The 25,890-nt window shown below is 40.8% G+C and overlaps 2 protein-coding genes across 7 annotated transcripts in view; both read left to right on the forward strand.

Moving 5' to 3' along the window:
• Window positions 1-3,936, forward strand: part of Nup155 (nucleoporin 155) — a 51,076-nt gene extending 47,140 nt beyond the window's left edge. Inside the window, exons 34-35 of the mRNA XM_021208240.2 lie at window positions 803-909; window positions 1,677-3,936. Of these exons, the coding sequence (XP_021063899.1) occupies window positions 803-909; window positions 1,677-1,815 (246 nt within the window). The 3' untranslated portion in view covers window positions 1,816-3,936. The remainder of the gene's footprint in view (window positions 1-802; window positions 910-1,676) is intronic.
• Window positions 3,937-22,400: 18,464 nt separating this feature from the next.
• Window positions 22,401-25,890, forward strand: part of Cplane1 (ciliogenesis and planar polarity effector 1) — an 87,667-nt gene continuing 84,177 nt past the window's right edge. For all 6 annotated transcript variants that reach the window (XM_029543961.1, XM_029543964.1, XM_029543965.1 and 3 more), the window contains exons 1-2: window positions 22,401-22,807; window positions 25,258-25,389. In XM_029543961.1, coding sequence (XP_029399821.1) covers window positions 25,309-25,389 — 81 coding nt within the window. In that variant the 5' untranslated portion in view covers window positions 22,401-22,807; window positions 25,258-25,308. The remainder of the gene's footprint in view (window positions 22,808-25,257; window positions 25,390-25,890) is intronic.

Below are 25,890 nucleotides of genomic sequence, written 5' to 3' on the forward strand. Positions count from 1 at the left end.
CTCACTTTGTAGACCAGGCTGGCCTCGAACTCAGAAATCCACCTGCCTCTGCCTCCTGAGTGCTGGGATTAAAGGCGTATGCCACCACGCCCAGCTTTTTTTTTTTTTGGTTATAACTCTTTTACTCTGTGTTGAGCGCATAAATTCAAAGGAAAGTAGGCCATAGTCCATAGAAATAGTGTTTTTTCTTAATTTCATATTATACTGTCTAATGATAAATCAATTTTTTTAAAAAAAAAGTATCAAAATATAGTGTTTTATTTTTTTATTTTTTTTACTTTTTGTTTTCTTGATACAGGGTCTCACTTTGTAGCCTTAGCTGTCCTAAAACTCATTATATAGACCAGGCTGGCCTCCATCTGCCTGCCTCTGCCTCTGCCTCTGCCTCCCCAGTGCTGGATTTAAAGGTGTGCACCGCCAAGCCCACCTCACAAATACAGTCTTCATTTCCAATATTGACCTTATTCTAGTATATAATTTAGAGACTACATATCTGGGAGTTTTTTGGGTTTTTGAAACTGGGTCTCTGTATCTAGCTTTGGCTGGTCTAGAAGCTGAGGTGATCTCAAACTCCCAGAGATCTGCTTGTCTCTGCCTGCAGGGTGTAGGAATTAAGGACATGCACTACCACGTTCAGCTTCTAATGCTTTTTAATAGGAATTTTGAGTGGACTCCAAAGACTTTAATTAACATAAGTAATTAGGAAAAATATACACACATACACACACGCACATTTGATAAGTTATAAGAGAAACTGTATATATGCATACATATACATACATGCTTGCTTTTCTCTTCCTAGGATCCATTCTGGAACAGAGTGAAAAGCCCACTGCACCTTTTGGATTGTATCCATGTACTGTTGACAAGATATGTTGAGAATCCTAGCCTAGTTTTAAATTGTGAGAGGTAACTATAAATTAAATATTATATTGTGAAAAAGTTTTAATTATTTCTAGTAAGTACCTGGGTGAAGGGTTGGGAATGGATATGGACATTACAAAGGAACATTAGGGAATATCTTACGTAAACTAGCAATAACTATTTGAGTGATAACCTAATCGTTAGCATTCATGAAAGATCAGAAAAGTTTTAACTGTGGTACTAGATTTTCTAAAGTGAAAGTAATTTATGAAGTACCGTATGTTCCTTCATTTTGGTGTTATGACATAGGAACAAGACATTTCAGGTCTACATTTTTGGTATGATTTCCAGGTAAAGTCTTTTCAGGAACCCGAGAGAGTGTAACTATTACTAACAGGAGCCATCGTTTACTGCCCCCTCGGCTAACAGTCTTCAGGTTGAAAATGGTGCTTAGAGGGTAGCTGACCTTGCTAAGTTCCCCGTTCTGTTTGGAAGCGCTTACCATTTACTGAGTTACCTAACCCTTGCTTTTCATTGGGACTCTGAGAAATTAATCAAATCTTGCTCTGAAACGGCTCTTTGAGGGAAATGGGTTTAAGCAACCACATAGCAGCTCAGGACCATTCATAGCAACAGTTGCAGGGTATCTGGAGCCCTCTTGTAGCTTTGGAGGGTCCTGGACAGGTGCACAGTGTGCGCGCGCGCACACACACACACACACACACACACACACAGGCAAAGCACTCATACACATAAAAATACAGGAATACTATTAAACAAAAATAAATGAGTGACCTGATGTCTCATTACAGGAGAAGGTTTACAAATCTCTGCCTGGATGCCGTCTGTGGATATCTGGTTGAACTTCAGTCAATGAGTTCTTCAATTGCAGTACAAGCCATCACTGGGAATTTTAAATCCCTCCAAGCAAAGCTGGAACGGCTCCATTGATTACTGTAGTATATTTTCTTGCTTGCAGTTTGGTCTGTAAAATAAAAGCTCAGCTGGGTCCGGAAATCAGGTGTTGTATATCTAAGAATTTTGGTAGAACATTTTTTTAATGAATGATAGTTATCTACAAATAGTACATTTGCCAAATGATTTGTTTTTTGTTTTATGACTAGTATTTTTTTTAATTGATAAGTTGGGCCCAGATATGTAGCTCAGTGGTAAAATGTTTGTATAGTATGTAAAAAGTCAGTAGTACCACACGCAAACATATCAGTTTATAAAAAGCTGGAGTACGATTATGTATGATTATAACACACAAAGATTTTGAATTTGTATTATTTATCTACAGGTTTATGTAGGATGTTAGTATTAAAACTTATAGGCTAGGCCAGGTTTGGTGGCACATGCCTCTGAATCCAACACTTGGGGAAGCAGTGGCAGGCTGCTCTTTAGAACTCACAGAGATCTCCAGGCCAGGGGCTACACAGTGAGACCGTGTCTTCAAACAAACAAAGGAATGAACAAATACCTTAGAGGCTGGGTCTGTTCCCATAGTGCTAGATCCTGTAACAGTCCTTACTTAGTCATTTTTAGGTTAATATTTTATCAATTACAGCCCTTTATGTTCTCTCTTCCTCTTTTTTTTTCTCTCCTTCTCACCATAAATACGTACATTAGATTTTATGTATACGTTTATGTGTGTGTGCGGGATATATATGTATGTTGTATGTATATACAGGATTGTTTGAGCATGTGATAAGTTTGTAACACTTCTGTGTACTTAAAACCTTCATGATCACCCAGCTGTGATGGTGTTCCCCTTTAATGGCCGCACTTGGGAGTGTCAGGGAGACTCAGAGTGGCCAGTCTGGTCTACATACTGAGTTACAATTCAACCACAGCTCTACAGGGACTACTGTTTCCTTAGAACCCTCCCTGTCAAACTGTATGCTTCAAGCCAACAACAATAGCAGCATCCAGGAGTGTGTTACAAATTAAATTCCTGGGTCTCTAGTCAGATCCACCAAGCCAATAACTGTGGCATAAATGCCAGTCTCTGTGTCTTAACGACCCTTCCAATGGATGCAGATTCATGTCTTATTGATCAACCCACTTGTAAATCCTGTTTTCTATAATGTATAAAGCAATGTTGTTAGTAATCTAGTTTGTTTTTGTTTTTTAATACTGGTGGGTTTTCATGCTAAACAGGTAAATGTGTTCCCACTGAAGTTATATCCTCATCCCCTGAATTATCTTTAACATGTTAAAAGAACTTACTAAACTAAGTGTTCCAAATTATTATCAACGACAAAAAGACTGAGAATTACATTACTAAGGCTAACCAAGAGAGAGAGAGGCAGAGAGAGAGAGAGAGAGGAGAGAGAAACAACTGGTTTCTACTCCTTAGTTGTTTTATTGTTTATTTTATTTTTGCAGCAGATTCTGACATAGCCTAGTCTAGTGTCGAACTGCCTAGAGTGGTGTTGATCATCCGGCCTCTACCACCTGCATGCTAAGATTGTAGGTAGGCTTCACCGTGCCCACTTTATGTGATGCAGGCTGTTAAACCCAGAGTTCCATAAGGCGAGCACCTTACCAACTGAGTGAGTTAAGTTCCCAGTCCTCAACTCCCCACTCCCACTCATTTTGAGAGGGCGGGGTGGCAAGGTCTCACTATATAGTCCAGGCTAGCTGCAGACACATATTGATCCTCCTGCCTCCGACTTCCGAGTACTGGGAACCCTACTGTGTGCCACCATACCCAGCTTCCAATCTTATTTGTGCTGTTGGGAGTGTTCTCTTCGGTTTGTTGTCACTGATAGAAATTGGGCAGTTTTGTAAATGTTTCTTGAATATATTTCTACTTTTCTCTTTTCCTGAGATTATGGATTTCTTTTTCCACAATACCATAGAATTCAATTCCATTTTCACTTTGAATGTATATTTATAAAAGATCAAAGTAATGCTGAATGGGTGTCACTACCTCATAGTTTTCAGTTTTTCATCTTCTTAAGTAATTTTATAGTCTATAAAATGAATGCATTTGATATATTAATGGTTTTATGCATTTAAAATTCTGTCATACTCATTTTAAATGAAGGTCTTGTTTAAATGCTTTAATCTATTTGTGTTTCCATTTCTGCTAGAAATACATGACACTGTCTCCAGTTCTGTTGTAAGTGTGTTTACACATTAACATGTGTGTTATGTATCCTTAATCATCTGGGTGAGGTAGCTCTTGCATCTAATCACTACACTCAGTATGTTTAGGTGGGAGTATTGAAAATAGAGATGGGACTGTATACACATATGCACAGTACCTTAATAGATCTGCAGGATACTATATCAAAAAAGATGGAATTAACAGATATGTAAACACACTCCCCTTTACTCTTAAAGCACACTTATAGGGAGCTTAAGAATTTTCACTTCACAGCCAATGCTTGCAATGACCTTCCTAAAAGAAAAGACACTGCTAGTCCATTGTTGATAAAATTTCACATTCATCAAATGAAATTATCTAAATGGCCTGTCCATTCTGGTGTCTGATTTGAACCTCCAAACGGGTGCTGATCCTCGAATTCGGTGGTCAGATGTAGCAATAGCAGCATTCTAGCATATTATCCACTATGTAAGAGTACTTTGTTCCTGGACTTTGGTCAGTGCATTATCTTTATGCTGTAAGTAGCACATGTGTGCAGGCAATGAATGATGCATTGGTAGAGCATCTTCAGAAAGTGCTTTTATTGTGGACAGTTGTGTCACTGAGGGTGTTGATTGTGATGTATGATAGTTTCAGTATGGCTGAATGGTTAGGGAAGAAAGACACTGCATTTCTGCAAGATACACAGTATTGACCTGATTTGCATGTAATGTGCAGTTGACAGGTTTTCAGTTGTTAACTAATGACTTCTTCATTGAACATGGAATCACATAAGCTTCTCGTTATGTCTTATAGTTAGTGTAATCTCAAAAGTCTATCACAGGTTGTTTATTCTCTTCCTTCAGATAGTTTGTGACTCCAGTTAATAAAAACCCCAACTCTGAGGTTTTGAAAGAGATTAGTGTTTTCTTTAATAGTCTCTATTAATATCTTTTCTTAAATTATCTTAATAATAAAATTTTTTAAACTTTTGAGTTCTCTACTAAAACTTTTAAACTCTTCAGAGTTTTGTTTTCTTTATAAGTGAAGTCGTTGAAGCTATTTAAGATTCAAAGTTTTGTAAGAACTAACGCTATTTCTAAATTGCCTTATTTATTATTTTTCTTCAAACAGCAGGTTAATTGACATTGGTTTTACTTTCTCATTTTAAATCATTTCTAAAACACTATACAGCATATTTGAAATTAAATATCTCACAGTTGCCATGATTTTTGTATATTAAATTAATCCTACTATGTAGGATCCAGGATCCTGATAGGGAATCTCCAACCCAGACTTGACTTCTGGAGCTCGCTGTAGAGGCCTGACCAAGCCCGAATTTGTGTTTCTTTCTCCCTGTACTTTGCCCTCTGTTTTGATCCTTTATTTTCTACCTCAGTCCTTACTATCTGGTATTATAAATTAGGAATATGATATCATCTTGAACATCTTCCCTCCTCAAAATTTATTAGTCACCAAATTCTAAGCAAGTCTATTTCCTACTATCCCCATATCTGTTCTAGTGTCATTTCAAAGCCTGCAGTCATGGGCATTGTAGTGGTTCTTCCAATCATTAGTTTGGCCCCTTCCCTCATTTTTACCCTTGGAACAGTAGAGTGGCATGTGAGGATTAGAAAGTTAACAATAAAAGTAACACAGATCTGGGGCTAAGCACATGATGAATGGACCATCAAAACTGCAAAGCTTGCTGGCCAATAGTGGTGCATGTCTTTAGTGCCAGCAGTTGGGAGGCAGAGATTGGCACATCCCTGAGTTTGAGGCCAGCCCCATCTACAGAATGAGTTCCAGGACAGCCAAGGCTACACAGAGAAACAACCGTCCCACAAACCAAACCAAATAAATCCTGAAAAGCTGAAGTCTGACTTTCCTCATGGTTAGAACTCGTTCATTCAGGTATCTGACTAAAATGTTTCCTTAGTCTTCTACATGCCAGGATTACTGGCATAAAACATCGTGCCCCGTGGGCTGCACTTTTCATGTTTATTCTTTGCCCCATAACTAGTGGAAGAGTTGTGGGTAGTGTTACTGTGTTAGCTCTTCCCTAGAAGTGTAATTAACAGAAAGAGATCTATGATGGGCTCAGACTTACTGTCTCTAGTCATGGACTCCGTCTTCGAGTTAGAATTCTCACCTAACCATATGGAACTGGGATAAAAGTTACTTTGCCAAAAACAGGATGCCAGGCACGTAAGATCACTTGCAAGACCACTTCCTATATTTTATGAAAACTGCAAGCCTTCGGACCCAAGAAAGATAAACCAGAGCTGGATGTGCCAGAAGCATAATCAAACTGTCTGCAAGCTGAGGAGGAAATCATGGGACTTAGCCCTATAAATATGTGACACCTGTAACACAGCTAAAAATCACAGGGAAGAAAAATGAAGTGATGTCTCTTTGCAGAGACTAAGAACATAAGAATGTCTTTGCCTTGCCAACACTTATATCCTGGATAGTGAATTCTCAACCATGCAAAAATGACAGATGAAATAAGGGAATAAGAAAAGTAAGGGTATCTGTCTAGAAAGTCCTCCACTGCATCTAGATTTTCCAGTTTTGTTGAGTAAAGGCTATTTGTACTAGGATCTGATTTTTTTTTTCTTAATTTCCTCCATTTCTGTTGTTATGTCTCCCTTTTCATTGGAGAATTTTCTAGACAGATACCAAAGTTAAATCAGGATCAGATAAACCATCCAAACAGTCCCATTAACTCCTAAGGAAATAGAATCAGTCATAAAAAGTCTCCCAACCATAAAAAGCCCAGGGCCAGATGGGTTTAGTGCAGAATTCTATCAGACCTTCAAAGAAGACGTAATACCAATACTTCTCAAACTATTTAACAAAATAGAAACAGAAGGAACATTAGCCAATTCATTCTATGAAGCTGCAGGTACACTAATACCTAAACCACACAAAGACCCAACAAAGAGAATTTCAGATCAATTTCCCTTATAAATATTGATGCAAAAATACTCGATAAAATCCTCACAAACTGAATCAGAGAACACATCAAAACGATCATTCACCATGATCAAGTAGGCTTCATCCCAGGGATACAGAGATGCTTCAGTATATGGAAATCTATCAACATAATCCACTATATAAACAAACTCAAAAAAATACATAATCATCTCATTAGATGCTGAAAAAGCCTTTGACAAAACACAACACCTCTTCATGATAAAAGTCTTAGAAAGTTCAGGAATTCAAGGTCCATACCTAAACATAATAAAGCAATGTACAGCAAACCAATAGCCAACGTCAAACTAAATGGAAACTTGAAGCAATCCCACTGAAATCAGGGACAAGGCTTCCTACTCTCCCTTTATCTATTCAATATAGTACTAGAAGTTCTAGCTCAAGCAATTAAACAACAAAACTAGATCAAGGGGATAGAAATTGGAAAGGAAGAAGTCAAGATATCACTATTTACAGATGATATGATAGTATAAATAAGTGACCCCTAAAATTCCACCAGAGAACTACAGCTGATAACTTCAGCAAAGAGACTGGATATAAAATTTAAAAAGTAGCCTTCCTCTAGTCAGAGGATAAACAAGCTGAGAAAGTAATTAGGAAAATGACATCCTTCACAATAGACACAAATAACATAAAATATCTTGGTGTGACTCTAACCAAGCAAGTGAAAGATCTGTATGACAAAAACTTAAAAGTCACTGAAAAAAGAAATCGAAGAACACCTCAGAAGTTGGAAAGATCTCCCATGCTGATGGATCGGCAGGNTTAACATAGTAAAAATGGCCATCTTACCAAAAACAATCTACTGATTCAATGCAATCCCTATCAAAATTCCAATTTAATTCTTCATAGAGATAGAGCAATTCTCAAATTCATCTGGAATAACAAAAAACCTAGCATAGTGAAAACCATTCTCAACAATAAAAGAACTTATGGGTTTGGTAACTATATGGGATAGATCCCCAGGTAGATCAAAACTCAGGTGACAGCAGATGCTGGCAAGGATATGGAGAATGAGGAACACTCCTCCATTGCTGGTGGGACTGCATGCTGGTAAAACCACTTTGAAAATCAATCTGGCAGTTCCTCAGAAAACTGGAGATAGTTCTACCTGAGGACTCACTATGCCACTCTTGGGCATATACCCAAAAGGGGCTCCAACATATAACAAGGACACATGTTTTACTGTGTTTCTAGCAGCCTTATTTATAATAGCTAGAAACTGGAAACAACCCAGATGTCCCTCAACAGAAGAATAGATACATGTGGTACATTTACACAATGAAGTACTTCTCAGCTAGTAAAACAATGACTTCATGGAATTCCTAAGCAAATGGATAGAACTAGAAAATATCATCCTGAGTGAGGTAACCCAATCACAAAAGAACACATGGTATGCACTCATTGATACGTGGATATTAGCCCAAAAGCTCAGAATACTCACGAGAAGACCCTCAAAACTTAGGGAGCTTCAGAAGAAGGAAGACCAAAGTGTAGATACTTCAATCCTACATAGAGCAGGGAACAAAACAATCATAGGAGGTAGAAGAAGGGAGGGACTTGGGAGGGAGGGAGGAGAGGAGGGTGGGAGGGGCAGGATCAAGCATTGGAAGGTTCAGGAGAGAAGTACAGGGTTAGGAAATTGAATAGAAACATAGCAGTGGGGGGTGGGGAGCTGGAGGTAGCCACTAGAAAGTCCCAGATGCTAAGGAAGCGAGAGGCCCCCAGGACCCAGTGGTGATGACTTAATGAGCTATCCAACAAAGGGGAGAAACAACCCATACAACCCGTGGAGATCATTCCCAGTGGATAAGCACTGCCCCCAGCTGAAGGATGGGGCCACCCACGCATCTCAAAATTTTTAACCCAGAAATGTTCCTGTCTTTAGCCCTCTGGCCCAGAACCATTTGACAGACCTTAAGTGAAGCAGGAATTACTCTGTCTTGACAGCTAAGCTGTCAACTATCCCATATCATGTGTCCTTTCCTGGACAGTATTTTTTGTCTATAGATGAACTAGGGCAATTCTTGCCCAGTGGCTACTTTGCCACAACTGGAGCAACTCTATGGAAGTTGAGATGCTCAGAATCTTCTTTGAAGGTCATAGTCAAATGAACTGTTGAAATACTACTCTTAGGTATTTCTAGCTGAATAAAAATGAAAGCACCTTATTATAATTAAATCAGAATCTAATATAACTGTGAGTTTACTATCTAGCCCTTGACTTGTATTACTTAATCATCCTAAACAGTTTGTAATAGCAGCTATTAGAAGAATTGGGTCAAAGCCTCATAATCTTTTTTTTTTTTTTTTTTTGGTTTTTCGAGACAGGGTTTCTCTGTGTAGCCCTGGCTGTCCTGGAACTCACTTTGTAGACCAGGCTGGCCTCGAACTCAGAAATCCACCTGCCTCCGCCTCCCGAGTGCTGGGATTAAAGGCGTGCACCACCACGCCCGGCTAAAGCCTCATATTCTGAAGTGATTTGCATAGGCACAATGTCTAAGTGTAACAATATTAATTTCAAATTTTGTATCAATATACAAAGATTTTTACCAATGGAAACCTTAAACCTGTATCAATATATAAATTCTGTACCAATGTAAGGAAATATAACTTCAAGTTTGCATCTAATACAAAGATTTCTACCAATGTTAGATTATGCCTATACAATGCTTTGTTTAAGAATAATTTTAGTAATCCATCTAACTTTCTATACTATCACTCTATCCTCTTTTTCCCTTCGACCCCCTTTCTTTTACCTCAGAAAGAAAGGATAGAGGAGAAGAAAGGAAAGACAGAAAGTCCTAAGTCTAAGCTCTCTCTTTAGTTTTTTCCCTGTCCAAAATTATGACCATTTCCAAATTATCCCTTAAATTTATAATTTAATAATGTATGAAATAACCATAACCAAGAGATAGGGATGGCGACTCTCCACAACTTCCTCCTGCTGAATTGGGTTGACAAATATTTTTTAAGGGGTGGGGAGGGGTAGGAAAAATGAAAAAAATGGTTAGACTTAGGAAAGCTAGCTTTAGCATCTGTTATCCAGTCTTTGTATACTTAGAAGGCTCAGGGCTTGACTGAAGTTCTGACTGGACCTGTCTGAAAGGCTGGATGAACCTAGTCCATCTGGAACCAGCAGCTATTTCTGAAGCTGTTCTAGAAGCAAGTCTCTAGAAACAGCATCAGGAGGGGGGGAGCTGGAACAGCAGCTCATTTCAGCATCCATGCAGATGAATCTTGTCAGAGCTGCACATTCTGCAACATACGATTCTTACAACCAAAACTTTAGTACTGTAAGGTATTTGTATGGATTGTGCAAAGTGCACAGATCAGTTAGGGGTGAATTTTTGCTCCTTGTTTGAGCAGGTAAAAGACAAGTATCCTTTTTAGGAGCTAATTTCATCGAATACCAATTGTGATAAACTTTCATGTTGTGTGAAGGATTCCATGACCAACAAGATTTATTGTCTAATTTTAGCTGAAGTTTTGGCTAGAGACATTTTTATGTCTAAGTGAGTTACAGGGCTGTTCCCATGTGGAGGAGTCAGCAAATCAGGTTACCTGTCCTGTTTGATCTGGAATTTTTCTTTTCTGTCTTTAGCCAAGATCTTCAAGGGTCTTCCCCTGTCATATCTACTCCATATCACTTTGGAAGTGGTCCAAAGCCTTTTCTCCCTTCCTATTAATACAAATATAGAGCCTCTCTTCCAAAAGAGCATGTACTTGGTCCAGCAGCCTGAAGTCATCAAAGGTATAGATTGATTCAAATTAGCAGCCTCCTCTTCTTCAGGCCTGCTCTATTTTGACTTCTCTGCCAGAGGCTTTTAATATCATAACCACCTAACTTATAATCTCATGCATTTTGATAGTTAAAACAATTCAAAGCAATCAAAGCAATCTAAACAGTTATTGTTGTCCATTGAGACAGTGTTCCTTCACTATACCCAGCCTTGTTTTTTTGTTTTTTTTTAACAGAATAGAGCTGATTCGGGGTATGGGGAGGGGAGTTGAGGGGGGCAGTAGAGACAGAGAAAGGCAGAGAGGAGGGAGAGTAGAGGAGTAAAGAAAGGCCAGCCAGGAGCACGTGAAGGGAGAGGAGGGAGGAGAATGGGGAGAGAGGGGAGAGAGGGTAAGAGTGCAAGGGCAAGGGGAGAAGAGGGAAAGAGCCCCTGCCTTGTTCTTACATGATTAGCTTTTAATAGTGAACTCGAGGTCTAAATTGATTTATTCATCTTTGCATACTTAAAATCTCCCTTCTATGGAGATCAATATCTGTGAATATATTATATATTCTAACATATGTATATATATACATATGTGTACATATATTATATATACATCTCCTTTATATAACTTGAATTAACATCCTTTCCTTTGTTTTTTACTTCAATTAAATTCCCTTCTACTTACTGTATAAGCCTATTTCCAGGTCATTAATTTGTCATACTAGGCTAAGCAATCTGAAAACTACCTAATTACTAGAAGCAATTGAACCTGAAATGAGGGAAAAATCAGTTCTTACCAAATGCTTGTACAAATTTAATACAACTCTAATTAAATTCTTAGCTGAATATTTGAAAAGGAGAATTGATAGATTCTAAAATGTATACAGAGGGCCAGTGAGATGGTTCAGTTGTTGTAGATGCCTGCCATGAAGCCTGGTGACCCTGAGTTTGATTCCCAGGACCATGGGATAGAAAGACGAGATCTGATTTGTTATGTGTTGCCCTCTGACATTCACATGTGTTCACGTATGTACACAAAATAAGAAATTTCCCTATTGCATTCTGGGTAGCCCAGGAGACACCCCACACAGTATAAGCTATTGCTGTCGCACTTTCAGAAGTTGAAGGTAAGTCCCCATTGCTGAAGACATCATACATTTCGCTCAGGACTCAGAAGATGTCACCTGAGAGCCTCCTCCCAGACCTCTAGCTTTCATAATGCTATAAGGTGATCTGCAAGGTACCAGAGAAAGGAATCCATCATCAATAGTCTACCCAGCTGTGATGCCTATGAACCACAACCGTACAGCATGGCAAGGTATCCCTAAATGTCCCATAGTGGCATTTATACCTTGGCTGTTGCCAACAGCTAACAGGAAGAAAATCATACCCGGAACTGGAAAATCTGGCCTCGTGAGATCATGGATTGAGAGGAGAACCCACCAGCACTACTTTACTAGACCAGCATGATACCTAACTGCATTCTAGAAGTTACGTCCACGTGGGGCAGTGGGCCGTGCCACCAGGCAGAAAACTGGTAAAGTCGAGCAGATTCAGGAATCCCAGCAGTTCTCATAACTGAGAACGGTAGGCATTTAAATCTACTCCCGAGCAGGTTCTGTCCTAGAACATGTGAACACAAAACCCACTGAGTGGATTGTGACAATCAGTCACATAAGGGAGTCCTTCCACATGCAGATGAGGCATCTCTGAGTGAGCCAGTAGAAAGCATCTAGATCCCACCCCATCTCCAAATGTTTATAAGGTCCTATCTACAAGGAGTAAAGTGCACGAGTTATTTCACTAAAGTTCGTCTGAGATTGACTGTCTTACTGAGCTGTAACACTCCAGGGAAGAGTTTTCACTCCTGAAGCTTTCGTTGCCCAACCAGCAGAATGTGCTTGCTTGATTACAGCCTCTTCCTCCTTGGTGGCCCCTAGCTGCCCTCTGCATCTCATGTCAGGTCTTAGAAGATCCCTGTCAGCCTGCCTTGCTCTGGCTTCCCCCTCAAAGAACTGTAACACTTCCATCGTTCCAGCCAGACCCAAGCTCCTCAAGACCTTTTTGCTCCTGCCAATGAGGCAAAGGATTTCCTGCTGGCTGCACCCCAATATACAGACAATAGATATGTGTAGCTTTTCCCTGTCATCCAAGAAGTGTCTCTGCAGCAGAGAACCTTTCTGAAAGCCACAGCTAGTTACAATCCAGAGACCGACTGATCATGAAGAGCCAATGAACACATCTACATCATAATTCCTGCACTGAAGGCTCAAAGAATATTACAGAAGAGGGAGCAAAAAAAGATAACAAGAACCAGAGGGCTAGAACATGTACTGTGAAAATACGTTAACTGTAGGTATCAGGAAAGCTATACCCATGATACCTCCACAGTATAGCTGCCTAAACATGACCTGAACAAGGACACTATGCCAATGTGGAAGGGGACATCGCTTAGAGCTTCACTCCTAGACAACCATAGGCAACTAAAGGGATGCTCAGAGAGGGAGAATTCAAGTTTTCTCAGGATGAGCCCCCTAATACCAAATGGCCAGCCCCCAAATCTCCTGCATACAAGCAATACTAAACAAACTCAGCAGGTTGTATTTATGCATATGTGTAATAATAAAAAAAAGGGACTGCGAATGGGAGGGGCACGTGGGAGGGATAGAAGGGAGAAACAAATGGAAAGGGAGAAAATGGTGTAATGATATTTTCAGTCAAATTTAAAACTTCAAAATGTAAATTGATATATAGACATAATAGTAGAATGGCCAAAACAGTTTTCAAAAGTAAAATTAAACTTGAGTGTTGGGATAATTCTTTTTGTACACTGTGTGAAAATGTTTCTCTGTTCTTCCCCACCTGCCTAAGGCACTTTGGATTGGACTAATAAGGAGCTGAATGGCTAATAGCTAGGCAGGAGAGGCTAGGCAGGACTCCTGGGCAGAGATAGAAACTCTGGGAAAGATGCAGGCTTCAACGATTCACCAGCCAGACATGGGGGAAGGCATATATACAAAACTAAGGAGAGGTAACAAACCTGGTGGCAGAATGTAGATTAGAATAAACCAATTAAGAGCGAAAGGACTAAGTTAGCCAGAGCTAGGCTGACTCCATGACAGGCTACAAAATGGCAGTTTGGGAGACTCGGCCTAAGTTTCTGTTTCCCAGAACTGAGAACCTGGATTCAAGAACCCAAGGTCAGCCAACCACAGCTGCAGGCAGCCAATCTGAGGACTCCTTGTCATCTGGTCTGAAGTAAGAAGAGGTAGGTAGAATGAGTAAGTGGCCTCCTGGGAAGTCTCCAGAGCCTAAGCAATTGTAGAATCAGTCAGACCCCTGGAGATAGAGCTAAGCAATCAAGGTAAAACAGCACACACGCCTCCCTGAAATTCCCCTGACTATAAGAGCTAGGTCTGTGGGTCCACCAGAGGCCTCCATTCCCAAATGGGGAGACCCCCTCATACAGGAAATTCAACTGAATAAATGTTCTTTGCTTTTACATACTGGGTCTGCAATATCATTATTTGGCAAGTCTTGGACCCTAACGTTGGTTGAGAACAAGTCTAAGCTAAGGCCTAAAGCATTCGTATTAATAAAAGATCTCTGTGACATTTCTCTGTGACATTATTTTGGAGTTGGTGCTTCAGAGACAGTCCAGCAGTACTTGAGGTCTGGAGAGATGTCTCAGTAATTAAGACTGCATATTGCTTTCGCCAAAGACCCAGGTTCAGTTTCAAGCACGCAAATGTCATTGCTCACAACTGCCGGCAACCCCAGGTTCTAGGGATCCAGTGCCCTCTTCTGGCCTTGCAGACACATGGCATGCAAACACACATGCATGTACATGAACATAAAAAATAAACTTGATCCAGGACAGCCAGAGCTATACAGAGAAACCCTGTCTCGGAAAAACAAACAAACAAACAAACAAAAAAACAACAACAACAAAAAATAAATAAACTTGAATATGTACTAATTTTAGTATTTTCTTACAAAGCTACATCAATTTGTTTGGGGGGGGGTGGCATACCCCTTTAATCCCAGCACCCAGGAGGCACAGGCAGGCAGATCTCTGAGTTGAAAGCCAGCCTGATCTACAGAATGAGTTCCAGAATAGCCAGAGCTACACAGAGAAACCCTATCTTCAAAAACAAAAACAAAAAAACAGCACTCATGTTGAGGTAGTGTTGTAAGAGCAGATATATGAATGGAGCAGAATAGATTCACATGTGCACAGCTGATTTGCAGGAACAGTGCCAAGTTCAATGGGGGAGGAATAGTCAACAAATAGTACTAGAGTAACAGTAACGGTAATAAAAACTGTATGGTATTGACATAAAACAGTCAGGCTGATCAATGGAATTGAAGACCCAGAAGTAAATCTACACACTTGAAGATAGATTGTAGGAGCTAAAGGGGGTCAAGGGCACCTTAAGAAAACCCACAGAATCAACTAACCTGGGCTCAGAGGGGCTCACTGAGACAACTGCCAACCAGGGAGCCTGCATGGGACTGACTCAGGCCCTCTGCATATATGTTACAGTGGTGTGATTTGGTCATCTTGTGGGACTCCTCACAGTGGGAGTAGAAGCTATCTCTTACTCTGTTGCCAGTTTTTGGAACCTGTACTGGCTGGTTTTGTGTGTCAACTTGACACAGGCTGGAGTTATCAAAGAGAAAGGAGCTTCAGTTGGGGAAATGTCTCCACGAGATCCAGCTGTAAGGCATTTTCTCAATTAGGGATCAAGAGGGGAGGGCCCATTGTGGGTGGTGCCATCCCTGAGCTGGTAGTCTTGGGTTCTATAAGAGAGCAGGCTGAGCAAGCCAGTAAGTAACATCCCTCCATGGCCTCTGCATCAGCTTCTGCTTCCTGACCTGCTTGAGTTCCAGTCCTGACTTCCTTGGTGATGAACAGCAATGTGGAAGTGTAAGCTGAATAAACCCTTTCCTCCCCAACTTGCTTCTTGGTCATGATGTTTGTGCAGGAATAGAAACCGTGACTAAGAACTCTTTCCTCCTTCTGGACTGCCTTGTCCAGCCTTAATAGAAGAGGAGGTGCCTAGTCTTATTAACCTTGTTATGCCATGACTAGATGCTTTCCATGGGAGACCTGCCCCTTTCTGAAGTGAAAATGAGGAGGAGTGGGAAGGGAGGAGGGAAGGTAAACTGTGGTTGGATGTAAAAATAAATAAATAGATAGATAGATAGATAAGAATTGTCTATTTTACTTATTTGCCCAATCATTGACTGGATGACTATATATATGTGTATATATATATATGTATATATATATATATATATGTATATATTTATATATTGCATTTCTTGTAGAGTCTAAATATCTGTCCCTGTTGTATATATTTGGCAAATATTTTCACTCATTTTTAAAAGATTTATTTCTTTTATTTACATGAATACACAGTAGCTGTTTTTAGACACATGGGAAGAGGGTATCAGATCCCATTACAGATGATTGTGAGCCACCATGTGGTTGCTGTGAATTGACCTCTGGAAGAGTAGTCAAGGCTCTTAACCTCTGAACCATCTCTCCAGCCCTTTCACTCATTCTTTTTCGTTTGTTTGGGTTTTTGTTTTGTTTTGTTTTCAAGACAGGATTTCTCTGTATAGACCTGGCTGTCCCGGAACTCACTCTGTAGACTAGGCTGGCCTTGAACTCAGAAATCTGCCTGCCTCTGCCTCCCAAGTGCTGGAATTAAAGGCGTGCACCACCACTCCCCAGCTCCTTTCACTCATTCTTTAAGCTATCTTTTCACTCTATAAATTGTTTTCTTTGAGGTGCAGTTTTCAAATTTTGACACCGAATCCTACAATTTAGAGCTCTGTCTTCCCCATTATTTGACACTTTCATTCGTATCACCTTCATTTATGTATATAATTTAGGAAACATCTTCTGCCTTAGGTTTTCAGATGACCCTTCAAATTGCCATTAATTTTAGTTGTCCCCAAATCCTCTCTGACTCCTCATGTGATCTCCTGTTTCAGTCTGTCCATTTGCCCATCTGTACTCCCACCCATCCATTAACTCTCTTCTCTTTTCCCTTTCCAGGTAGATCTGTCCCATCTGTCCAGTCTATCCCTTACTCTATTCCTAACCTCTGTGGTTCTATAGATTGAGGTACCCATCTTTTTTTGTTGGTTTTTGTATCCTGCTGAAAACTTTTATCAGATATAAGAGTTTTCTGATGGGGTCTTTAGGGTTTTTAAAGGATAGAATCATTTTATATGTTAATAGAGTTAATCTGATCTATTAGTTAGGGTTCTCTAGAAAAATAGAACTGATTGAATGAATTTATGCCTATGAAAATGGAATTTATTAGAGTGGTTTAAAGCTGTGGTCCAACTAATCCAACAATGACTGACTCCTGACAAAGAGTTCAAGAATCCAATTGTTCAATTCATGAGGCTGAGACATCTCAGCTAGTCCTCAGTATATGCCAGAATCATGAAGAAGAAGGTTCTAGTACCAGTGAACAAATCAACTTGCTAAAGAGTTCATTGCCCAAGGCAGGCAGATTTCTGAGTTCGAGGCCAGCCTGGTCTACAAAGTGAGTTCCAGGACAGCCAGGGCTACACAGAGAAACCCTGTCTCAAAAAACCCAAGGGAAAAAAAAGAGTTCATTGCCCAAGGGCAAGTCAGCAAACAGCATGTGCTTCCTTCCTCCTTGTCCTTTATGGACTGCCACCAGACGGTCTGGTCCAAATGTAACATAGGTCTTCAAATGATCTGGATTCAGGGAGATAGCCCAACCTCAAATGATCCAATCAAGAAAAATCCCTCACAGGTATACCCAGCAGCTTGGGTTTTGGGTAGTTGAGATGTAGTCATGCAAGAATAGACATCATGTTTAACTCTTTTCTGTTTCTATTTCTTTTCTTTCTCTTGATTTGTTGCTCTAGCTAAGACTTTGAGCGTTACATCAAAGAAGAACAGAGAGAGTGGGTACATTTGTCTCCTTACAGTCGAGAAAATTATCTTTTTAAAATTTAATATAATGTTAGATATCTATAGATAGATATTATGAAGGGATGATGAACTTTGTTCTTTTCACCCTTTCTGCATGTCTGGAAATAATCGTATTATTTCTGTCCCCAACTCTACTTATAGGCTATGCTATATTTTTTGATTTGTACATTGTTGAGCCATCCTTATACCCATGGGACAAACACAACTCAATCGTAATTTATGATCTTTTAAATGTGTTGTTAGACTTAGTCTACAAGTATTTTATCAAGAAAATTCACATCTATGTTCACCAAGGAAGTTGGTCCGTAGGGGGGGTGTTGTTGTTGTTGTTGTTGTTGTTGTTGATTATCTGGGTTTGAATCACAATAATGCTGGCTTCATAGTATGAGCTTGGAAGTGTTCCTTCCCTTTATGGGCTAGTTTAAGGAGGATTTGGATTGGCTCTTCTTTAGACATCTGGTGTTTCTTATATTAGGATACTCCTTATTACAACTTCATATCATTGCTTGCTATATATCTAAGTAGCTTTTGTCTTCTTGACATATATGTTTAGGAACTTACTAATTTCTTCTAGATCTTCTGTCTTTTTGGAATGTAGCTTTCAAAGTATTCTCTACTAGTCCTCTGGATTTCACTGGGATATGACATTGGTGAGGTTCTTCCCTTTTTTCCCCTCTAAACTCTATCCTGATTCAGGCTGGCCTCTGTGTTAGGGAAAGGGAAAGACTGGAAGCAGCTATGGATATTAAACATACCCTGTAAGAATGTTAAAAGCTAAACCGTCTCCAGTAGGACTCATTAGTGTTTATCCCTGGTATAAAAATGCCTGCAGTATGAACAGGAGACTAGAGGCTCGTCTTTGGAGAGAGAGCTTAATCAGGAGCTCCAGATGGCTTCTCACTGCACTCCCCTAGCCAATTCCTGTTGAATGACTGTAAGAGTCTGGTTTAATAAGGCCTATTCCTGTCCTCTCTGCTGGCTATCCCAAGCTTCTGATTTGGTGATGTTTGATCTGATGCTTTTATCTGTCTGCTACTTGTTATTGGCTCACCTGACTTCCTCTTACTCTCTGTTTTTTTTTTCCTATCAACTTCCTGTCAACTGGTTGCTTACTCCACTTCTTGACCTATGGTGACACTATTTAATCCTGTTTACAATAAACACAAAGTTCTTGGGTTAAATGTATGTGTTAGGGTTGAGCCCTTAGAAATAGGTCTCTCCAGTAAATAACACAATCTGGGTGTTCACAGTGCAGTCAAATATTCTGCAACATGTATGATAGGAAATATTAGTCAAAAATGTTGTTTACACTTGCTTTATTAATTGACAACACTTATAGAAAATTACTCAAACTACAGGATACATTGTCTCTGAGTAGAGGTTTGAATAAAAATGTCCCCCATAGATTCATATATTTGAATGCTTTGTCACCAGGGAGTGGACCTTCTTTGAAAGGATTAGAAGGATTAGAAAATGTGACCTTGTTGAAGTAGATACAGCCTTGTTGGAGAAATTTTGTCACTGGAGGGTGGACTTCAAAAGTGCATTTCCGGGCTGGAGAGATGGCTTAGTGGTTAAGAGAACTGACTACTCTTCCAGATTCAATTCCCAGCAACCACATGGTGGCTCACAACCATCTGCAATGGGATCTGATACCCTCTTCTGGTGTGTCTGAAGTCAGACAGCTACACTGTACTCATATACATAAAATATAATAAGTAATTCTTTAAAAAAAGCCCCTGCCAGGTCTACCTCCCCTACCCCTGCCTCTGCTTATGGAACAGGATGTAGCTCTCAGATACATCCCTAGCACCAGGCCAGCATGACACCATGACCTCTGCCATGGTGATAACAGACTAAGTCTCTGAAACTGTAATTAAACACGGAATTCAACGCTTTGTTGATAAGAGTTGCCTTGGTCATGGTGTCTCTTCACAGCAATAGAACAGTGACTAAGACACTAAGTGAACATGCCTATTAACCATTGTTGGAGAATTCTGCTATTAAGGTCTCAGTTGCCCATGTCCAAAGGGCTCTTCCAGCCATTGAGGACTCTTCTTAGCTCTGTCTCCATCAACACACCTGCCTGCATGCCACCATGTTTCTTGCCATGACTAAAGTTCTTAAACTGTAAGCCAGCCCCAATGAAATGTTTTCTTTTATTTAAAAAAAAAATGGAGGACTCCCTTTGTCTTCAGGGCTTCCCTTTCTCTACCTGACTTTGTCTGGAGAGTGTCCCTGAGCACAGGTGCCTGGCCTTGTCTGAAAAATGACCTTGTACAGAGCTCTTTGCATAACTCAGCACACAGTCCCTCTCCTGCTTCCTGCCTGAGTGATAATTAGGTACTGTATTATGACCAATTAACCCTTTCCACCTGTACCCCCAAAAGCCCTCATACACTCTATTCCTGGAACAATAAAGAAGAGTTGTCTCACTGCAGGAAGGAACCTGTGGATGTCCTTCAGTCATACAGGCATCCGGCCCTTGCTTTCTACTTCTGTTCCCTATGTCCTTGAGGAGCCAACCCTGAGGAGAATGGAGACCCAGGAGCCACTGATTAAAATGTAGAACTAAAACTAGAGAGATGGCTCAACAATTAAGAGCACTGACTACTCTTCCAGAAGACCTGGATTCTACTCCCTACACCCTCATGGAGGCTAATAACAGTCTATAATTTGGGTTCTAGGGGATACCAGGCCTCCTCCTGGCCCTTGAGGGCATCAGGCATGCACACTATGAAGACATACATCCATACAAGCAAACAACCATACAGAGAAAAAAGTGTCTGTGTGTGGTATGTGTGTGTGTGTGTGTGTGTGTGTGTGTACATCCCATGCACAACCTTCAGTTCAAGTCTTAGCACCACAAAAAGAATCTACGTGTGTGTGTGTGTGTGTGTGTGTGTGTGATGTATTTATCTACAAGACCGGGGAGTACGGCTCAGTCAGAAAAGGACTTTGCAAGCATGAGAATGTGAATTCAGTCTCAAGCACTGATATAAAAAGGTGGCCGTGGTGATTCTCTCTTATTCCCAATGTGGGGAAGCTAAAGACAGGATTACTTGGGTACACTGGCCATCCAGTCAGGTTTAATAGTTGACCTCCAGGCCATTGAGAGAGTTTGAAGAATTCATATTATTTAAAAGTCCAACTAACCAAAGCCATCTACAAATTTAATGCAACCTCATTACAATACTAGCTACATTCTTCACACAACTAGAAAAATAATCTTACGATTCATATGGGAGCAAAACAGACATCCCTTATAGGCAAATTCATATTGAGCAAAAAGAGCAAAGCTTAAGGCCTCACACTCCCTAATCTCAAGACATACACAGAACTGTAGTAACAGAACCGCACTGTACTGGCATAAAGAAACACAGAACGGTGGGACACACCAAAATGCTCAGAGACAAACCCCCATGCCTCTACAGCCAATTGATTCTTGACAAAGGTGCCAAAAACATACAAAAGGCAGATTCTTCATCTAATGCTACTAGGAAAAATGGATGTTTACTGCAGATCAACCACCATCTCAAACAATACCCCAAGGACTAGCAAGGATGGCTTAGTAGGTAAAGGTATTTGCAGCCAAGCCTCTGAGCTGAACTGGAACCCACATGGTGGAAGGAGAGAAATTACTGCTAGAATCTATCCCCTGACCTCCACAGATGTGTGCATCTACACAAATAAATGTGAAAAGGAATAAACTCAAAGTGAGTCAGTTGTTTATGTAATACTTAAAACTCTAAAATGAAAACATATGGGGAATATTTAAAGATATTGCTGTAAATAATGATTTTTTTTTTGGAATAGGGTTCTATATGCATAGGAAGCAAAATTTAAAAATGGCAAGTGGAATGACATAAAACTAAACTTTTTTTTGCATAGCAAAGAAGACATAATTTATAGGATGGGAAAGAATACTTGCTGGCTATTTATCTAACAGAGGTCTAATATCCAGAATCTATAAAGAGCAAAAAAAGAAAAAAAAATGAAACTACTTGTTTTAAGTAGCTGCATTTAAAATAGAGCAAATGAACTAAATAGACACTTCTGAAGGGAGAAATAAAATCTGTAGAAATGAAAACATGTTCTATGGCTCCCCATCAGGAAAAATTTATTTCATTAGTGTTCTCACGTATGGATGGCAGCCAGTCTTTTTCTTTTAGGTCTATGAAGGGCTCCTCTAGGGAGTTTTAGAATTTTTTTTTAACTAGTTAAGTTATTTTATGAGTGTTTTGCCTACATGTATGTATATGCACCACCTTTGTACCTGGTGCCCACAGAAGCCAGAAAAGGGTGTCAGATGCCCTAGAACTACTCAGGGTTATGTCACCGCGTAGGTGCTGGGGCTCTGAAATCGGGCCCTCCACAAAGCAACAACTGCCCTTAACAGCGCAGATCTAAGGCATTCTTCTTAAGGCCTTCTCCTGCCAAGCTCCACGGAGAGCTCGGAAACGCAAAAGTCTAGCACGAGAGGAAGCCAGGGATGGATGGAGAGAGAAGGGACTACCGAGCTGAGGAGAGAGCAGGAGGGCAGGACAAACTCGGTGGAGGAAGCCCACTCCCGCAGGCTGGCAGCGCCCTCCCAGAACCCGGGAACGAAGTTGGCGACGCCGAGGGGGCGGGGCGGGGAGCCGCCAGGTACCCGCCCACGGGGCGGCAGGGAGCATGCGCAGTGGGGCGGCCCCGCCCACGCGTCTCCCGGACACGGCTCTGGGGAGGCGGGCGCGGCCTCCTCCCGGGCGCTGCGTCTTCGCAGGCTCTGCGGTCCTCGGCGGAAGGTAGCGGCCTTGGGACCTTCCCCAGGGGCTCGGTCCCCGCGCCTCCCGCCTCCCAGGGTCTCCGGCCTAGCTGGGGGGACCTCCGTTTTCCTCGCGGCCTCCCGCCGTCCCGCCCTGGTCCTCCCTGGGGGTCGCAGGCGTCCCCTCCCCGCCGTGACCCCTCACACCTCCGCGGGGGACCTCCAGGCAGGACTCTTCGCCCACAGTCACGGGGAAACCTCTGAGGAGTCCCTGGCCGACGGCAGAACAGCGAGGGATGGACGCGGGTTCCTAGCATCTTCCGTGGCACGAACCCCGGGACGTCAGCGATTTTTCTTGAAATTGCACGCTCCGATTTGTTTGAAATAAAGGTACCCTTTTCTTTCCGCGGTTCACGTAGACTGGGCAGATTACTCCTGTCATACATATATTTTTGCGCCATGGAGCGGATTTTTTTTTTTTTTTTTAAAATCACTTCTTCCATCTACGGTGCCTGTTGTCTCTATCCAGTAGCATCAGTGTTTGGAGAGGCTTTGCAGTATGCGTCAGAAAATGGTGTTTGCTGCCTCCCAGGAGAGGTGATTTTTAGAATTCTAAGTGATGGGAGGTTGTAAGTGATTCTCTAGGGCACCATTCCGAAATCTTGACGTGGATTTGCTGTCTTTTTATCTTTTCCATTTTACTTGAAAAAAAATATAATTCTACCTATTTCCAAACAAATCCTTTGCATAAATCCTTAAGTGTCTTTCATATCTAGAAGGACTCATTAGACCAAAAACGTAATACAATTAATCCCTCAAAAACCAAAAGTAACAAGTTGCTGTCTCCAGTGCATCTATTAGAGTAGTCACCAGTAGAATCAAGTGATGATTAACTGATTCGTGCTGGGTTTTCTCCTGTTGCCGTTTATCGATTTTGCATTTAAAGTTGTAAACATAATATAATTAAATAATGTATTTTATTTAGATTAACCAGTTCTTTATGTTTTGCTATACTTTATTTTTCTCTTTACATGTGCATACATATAGTATTTAGGAACTATTAAACTACCTAGAAATAGTTTTTGGTTTGAGGATGATTTCCTATATTAAATAGTCTTATATTCACTTGTCATATTCAGTACAGTGCATATTTCTAGTATTGCTATTTTACATGAGTAGCCATCAAATTTAGGAAACTTAGCATTGAATAATATAGCATTTTTTTTGGTTGTTGTTTTGTTTTCTGATGCAGGATAAAATGCTGCATTTGGCCACCTTGGGCAGTTAATTCATCCTTCATTTGAGACACCTGAGCTTTTGTTTCTTCACTGACACTGGTTAGCTAGTTTCATGTCAATTTATCACAAACCAGAATCATTTGGGAAGAACCTGAGTTGAAAAAAATGCCCCCCCCCCTCCGCTTTGGTATGTGGCCAAGCCTGTGGGGCATTTTCTTGATTGATGATTGTTTCTAGATAGCTCACCCTTGGGCTGGTGGTCCTGGGTTGAATAAGAAAGGCAGTGAGTGCAAGCCGCAAGCCTCGGGGAACAAGTCAGTAGGCGGCAGCACTGTCCAACAGAGAACCTCACATGCCAAACCAGTGCCCAGCTCCGAATGGTATCGCAGCTCTTCTTACTTTTCATTTTGATTGAGGCAGGGTCGGGCTGGCCATGAATTCAGTCTGGGCACAGAGAAGCTTTGAGTTCCTGCCTCAGCCTCTGGAGTGGCTGCAACTTCATGTGTAGCAACTGGACTGGCTAGGCGTCTTCAGGTGAGCTAGTTTGGACTTGCTCACAGCGGTGTGGGCTGACCGCAGTTTGCTGTGCTTGGTAAGAGAAGTTTCACAAATGGTTACTCGAGAGATTTCTTTCTCACCTTTTGTGATTAGCCTTGGAAAGTCATAGCGTCCCTTCCATTGTACTTTCTTGGCCAAAGTAATCCCACAGTCTACCTGAACATCAGGGGATAGGCAGAGCAGTAGCAAAGTCAGAGGAAGAGTGGGAGGCTAGGGAATTTGCCCTTCTTTACTAAGATATAGTCAGCTACACTGAGAAATGCAGATCATATGGAAACTTTATGTTTATGGCCACTGTCTGAGAAGTAATGTGTTAAGAAAGCAAATTCATTTCGCTTCTGGTCAGGATGTGGATGAAATACAGAATGCAATTTCTTACCTTAAAAAGAGAGTTGTTGGGGCTGAAGAAGACGGCTCAGCAGTTACGAGAACTGGCTGTTCGAGAAGACCTGGGTTCAATTCCCAGAACCCACATGGCTTTTCACAACTGTAACTCCAGCTTCAGGAGATCCAACAGCCTCACATGGACATACATGCAGGAAAGACACCAGTTCATATAAAATAAAAATAAAAAAGTCATTTTTTTAAAAAAAAATTTTATAGATCTATTAAAAGCCCTTGAACTTCTAAATTAACGTGTTCAGTGTTATCATTTGAATTTCAGACGGCCCCCACAGCTCATTATCTTGATTGAACGCTTGGTCTCCAGCTTGTGATACTGTTTTCGGAGGTTCTAGAAACTTGATGAGTTTGGTCTAAGGACACAGGTCACTAGGGGTGAACCTTTGAAGGTTCATCCTGGTCCACTACCCCTACTCCCTCTGCTCTCTTTCCCCTGTGAGGTGAAGACTGCTCTTCCCTGGGCTCCTGCAGCAGGGTATTCTGTGCAAACAGCCTGCTGAGAGTTGGGCCTTCTGAAATGAAGCCACAGCAAATCTTTCCTCCCTTACTTAGGTGGTTTTCATCCATTATTTTGTCAGTATTGAGAAAGCCTATCCTTTGTAAACACTACAGGCTGTTTGTTATTGCTGTTCTTATTCACAGGCTCTCGTGACTGACTGGCGTTGCTGATTGGTCACTGGTATCTCAGCAAGCATGGAGATGAGATTAGAAGTTTTGACATCAACAAGTATCAAGCAGAAAAAACCCTGGCCCAGAGTGTCCTGGTTGGGTCAAGTGAGTTTTCCTTTATTCAAATACTAAGTTAGGTTTGATATATGTTAAACATGTGCTTTTCCTTGTAAGATATAGGAATAGTCTGTGGCCTCAGAAAACAACAGTGTGTTAAAGTTATAATGTACAAATTAGCATTTTCAGAAAATGAGGATGGTATGGCAGGTGGGTGTATCAAAGTTTTAATGCTTAAGTTAGTGTTTACAGAGAATTGAGGCATCTGTCTTATGTGAAAGCTTTTGTTTTCAATTTTTTTCTTCATATCAAGTTTCTTCCTATCAAGGGAGTGTTGAATTTCTTACACTTGCACTACCAAAACAGTGAAGTGTTTCCTAATATTGTGTTTTTCCTGAGTGATCTATAAAGTAACCTCAGAGCTGGAATAGGAGAGGTGGGCCATAAGGTATTAATAATCCAGGAGTGCCATTCATAAAATATGATATAGCACTCACACCTTAGGGTGGGGAAACCTACGTAATCCCCTTATAATTACTTTTAAAGATT

Source organism: Mus pahari, chromosome 11, assembly GCF_900095145.1.
Source record: "Mus pahari chromosome 11, PAHARI_EIJ_v1.1, whole genome shotgun sequence".
NCBI classification, from domain to species: Eukaryota; Metazoa; Chordata; class Mammalia; order Rodentia; family Muridae; genus Mus; species Mus pahari.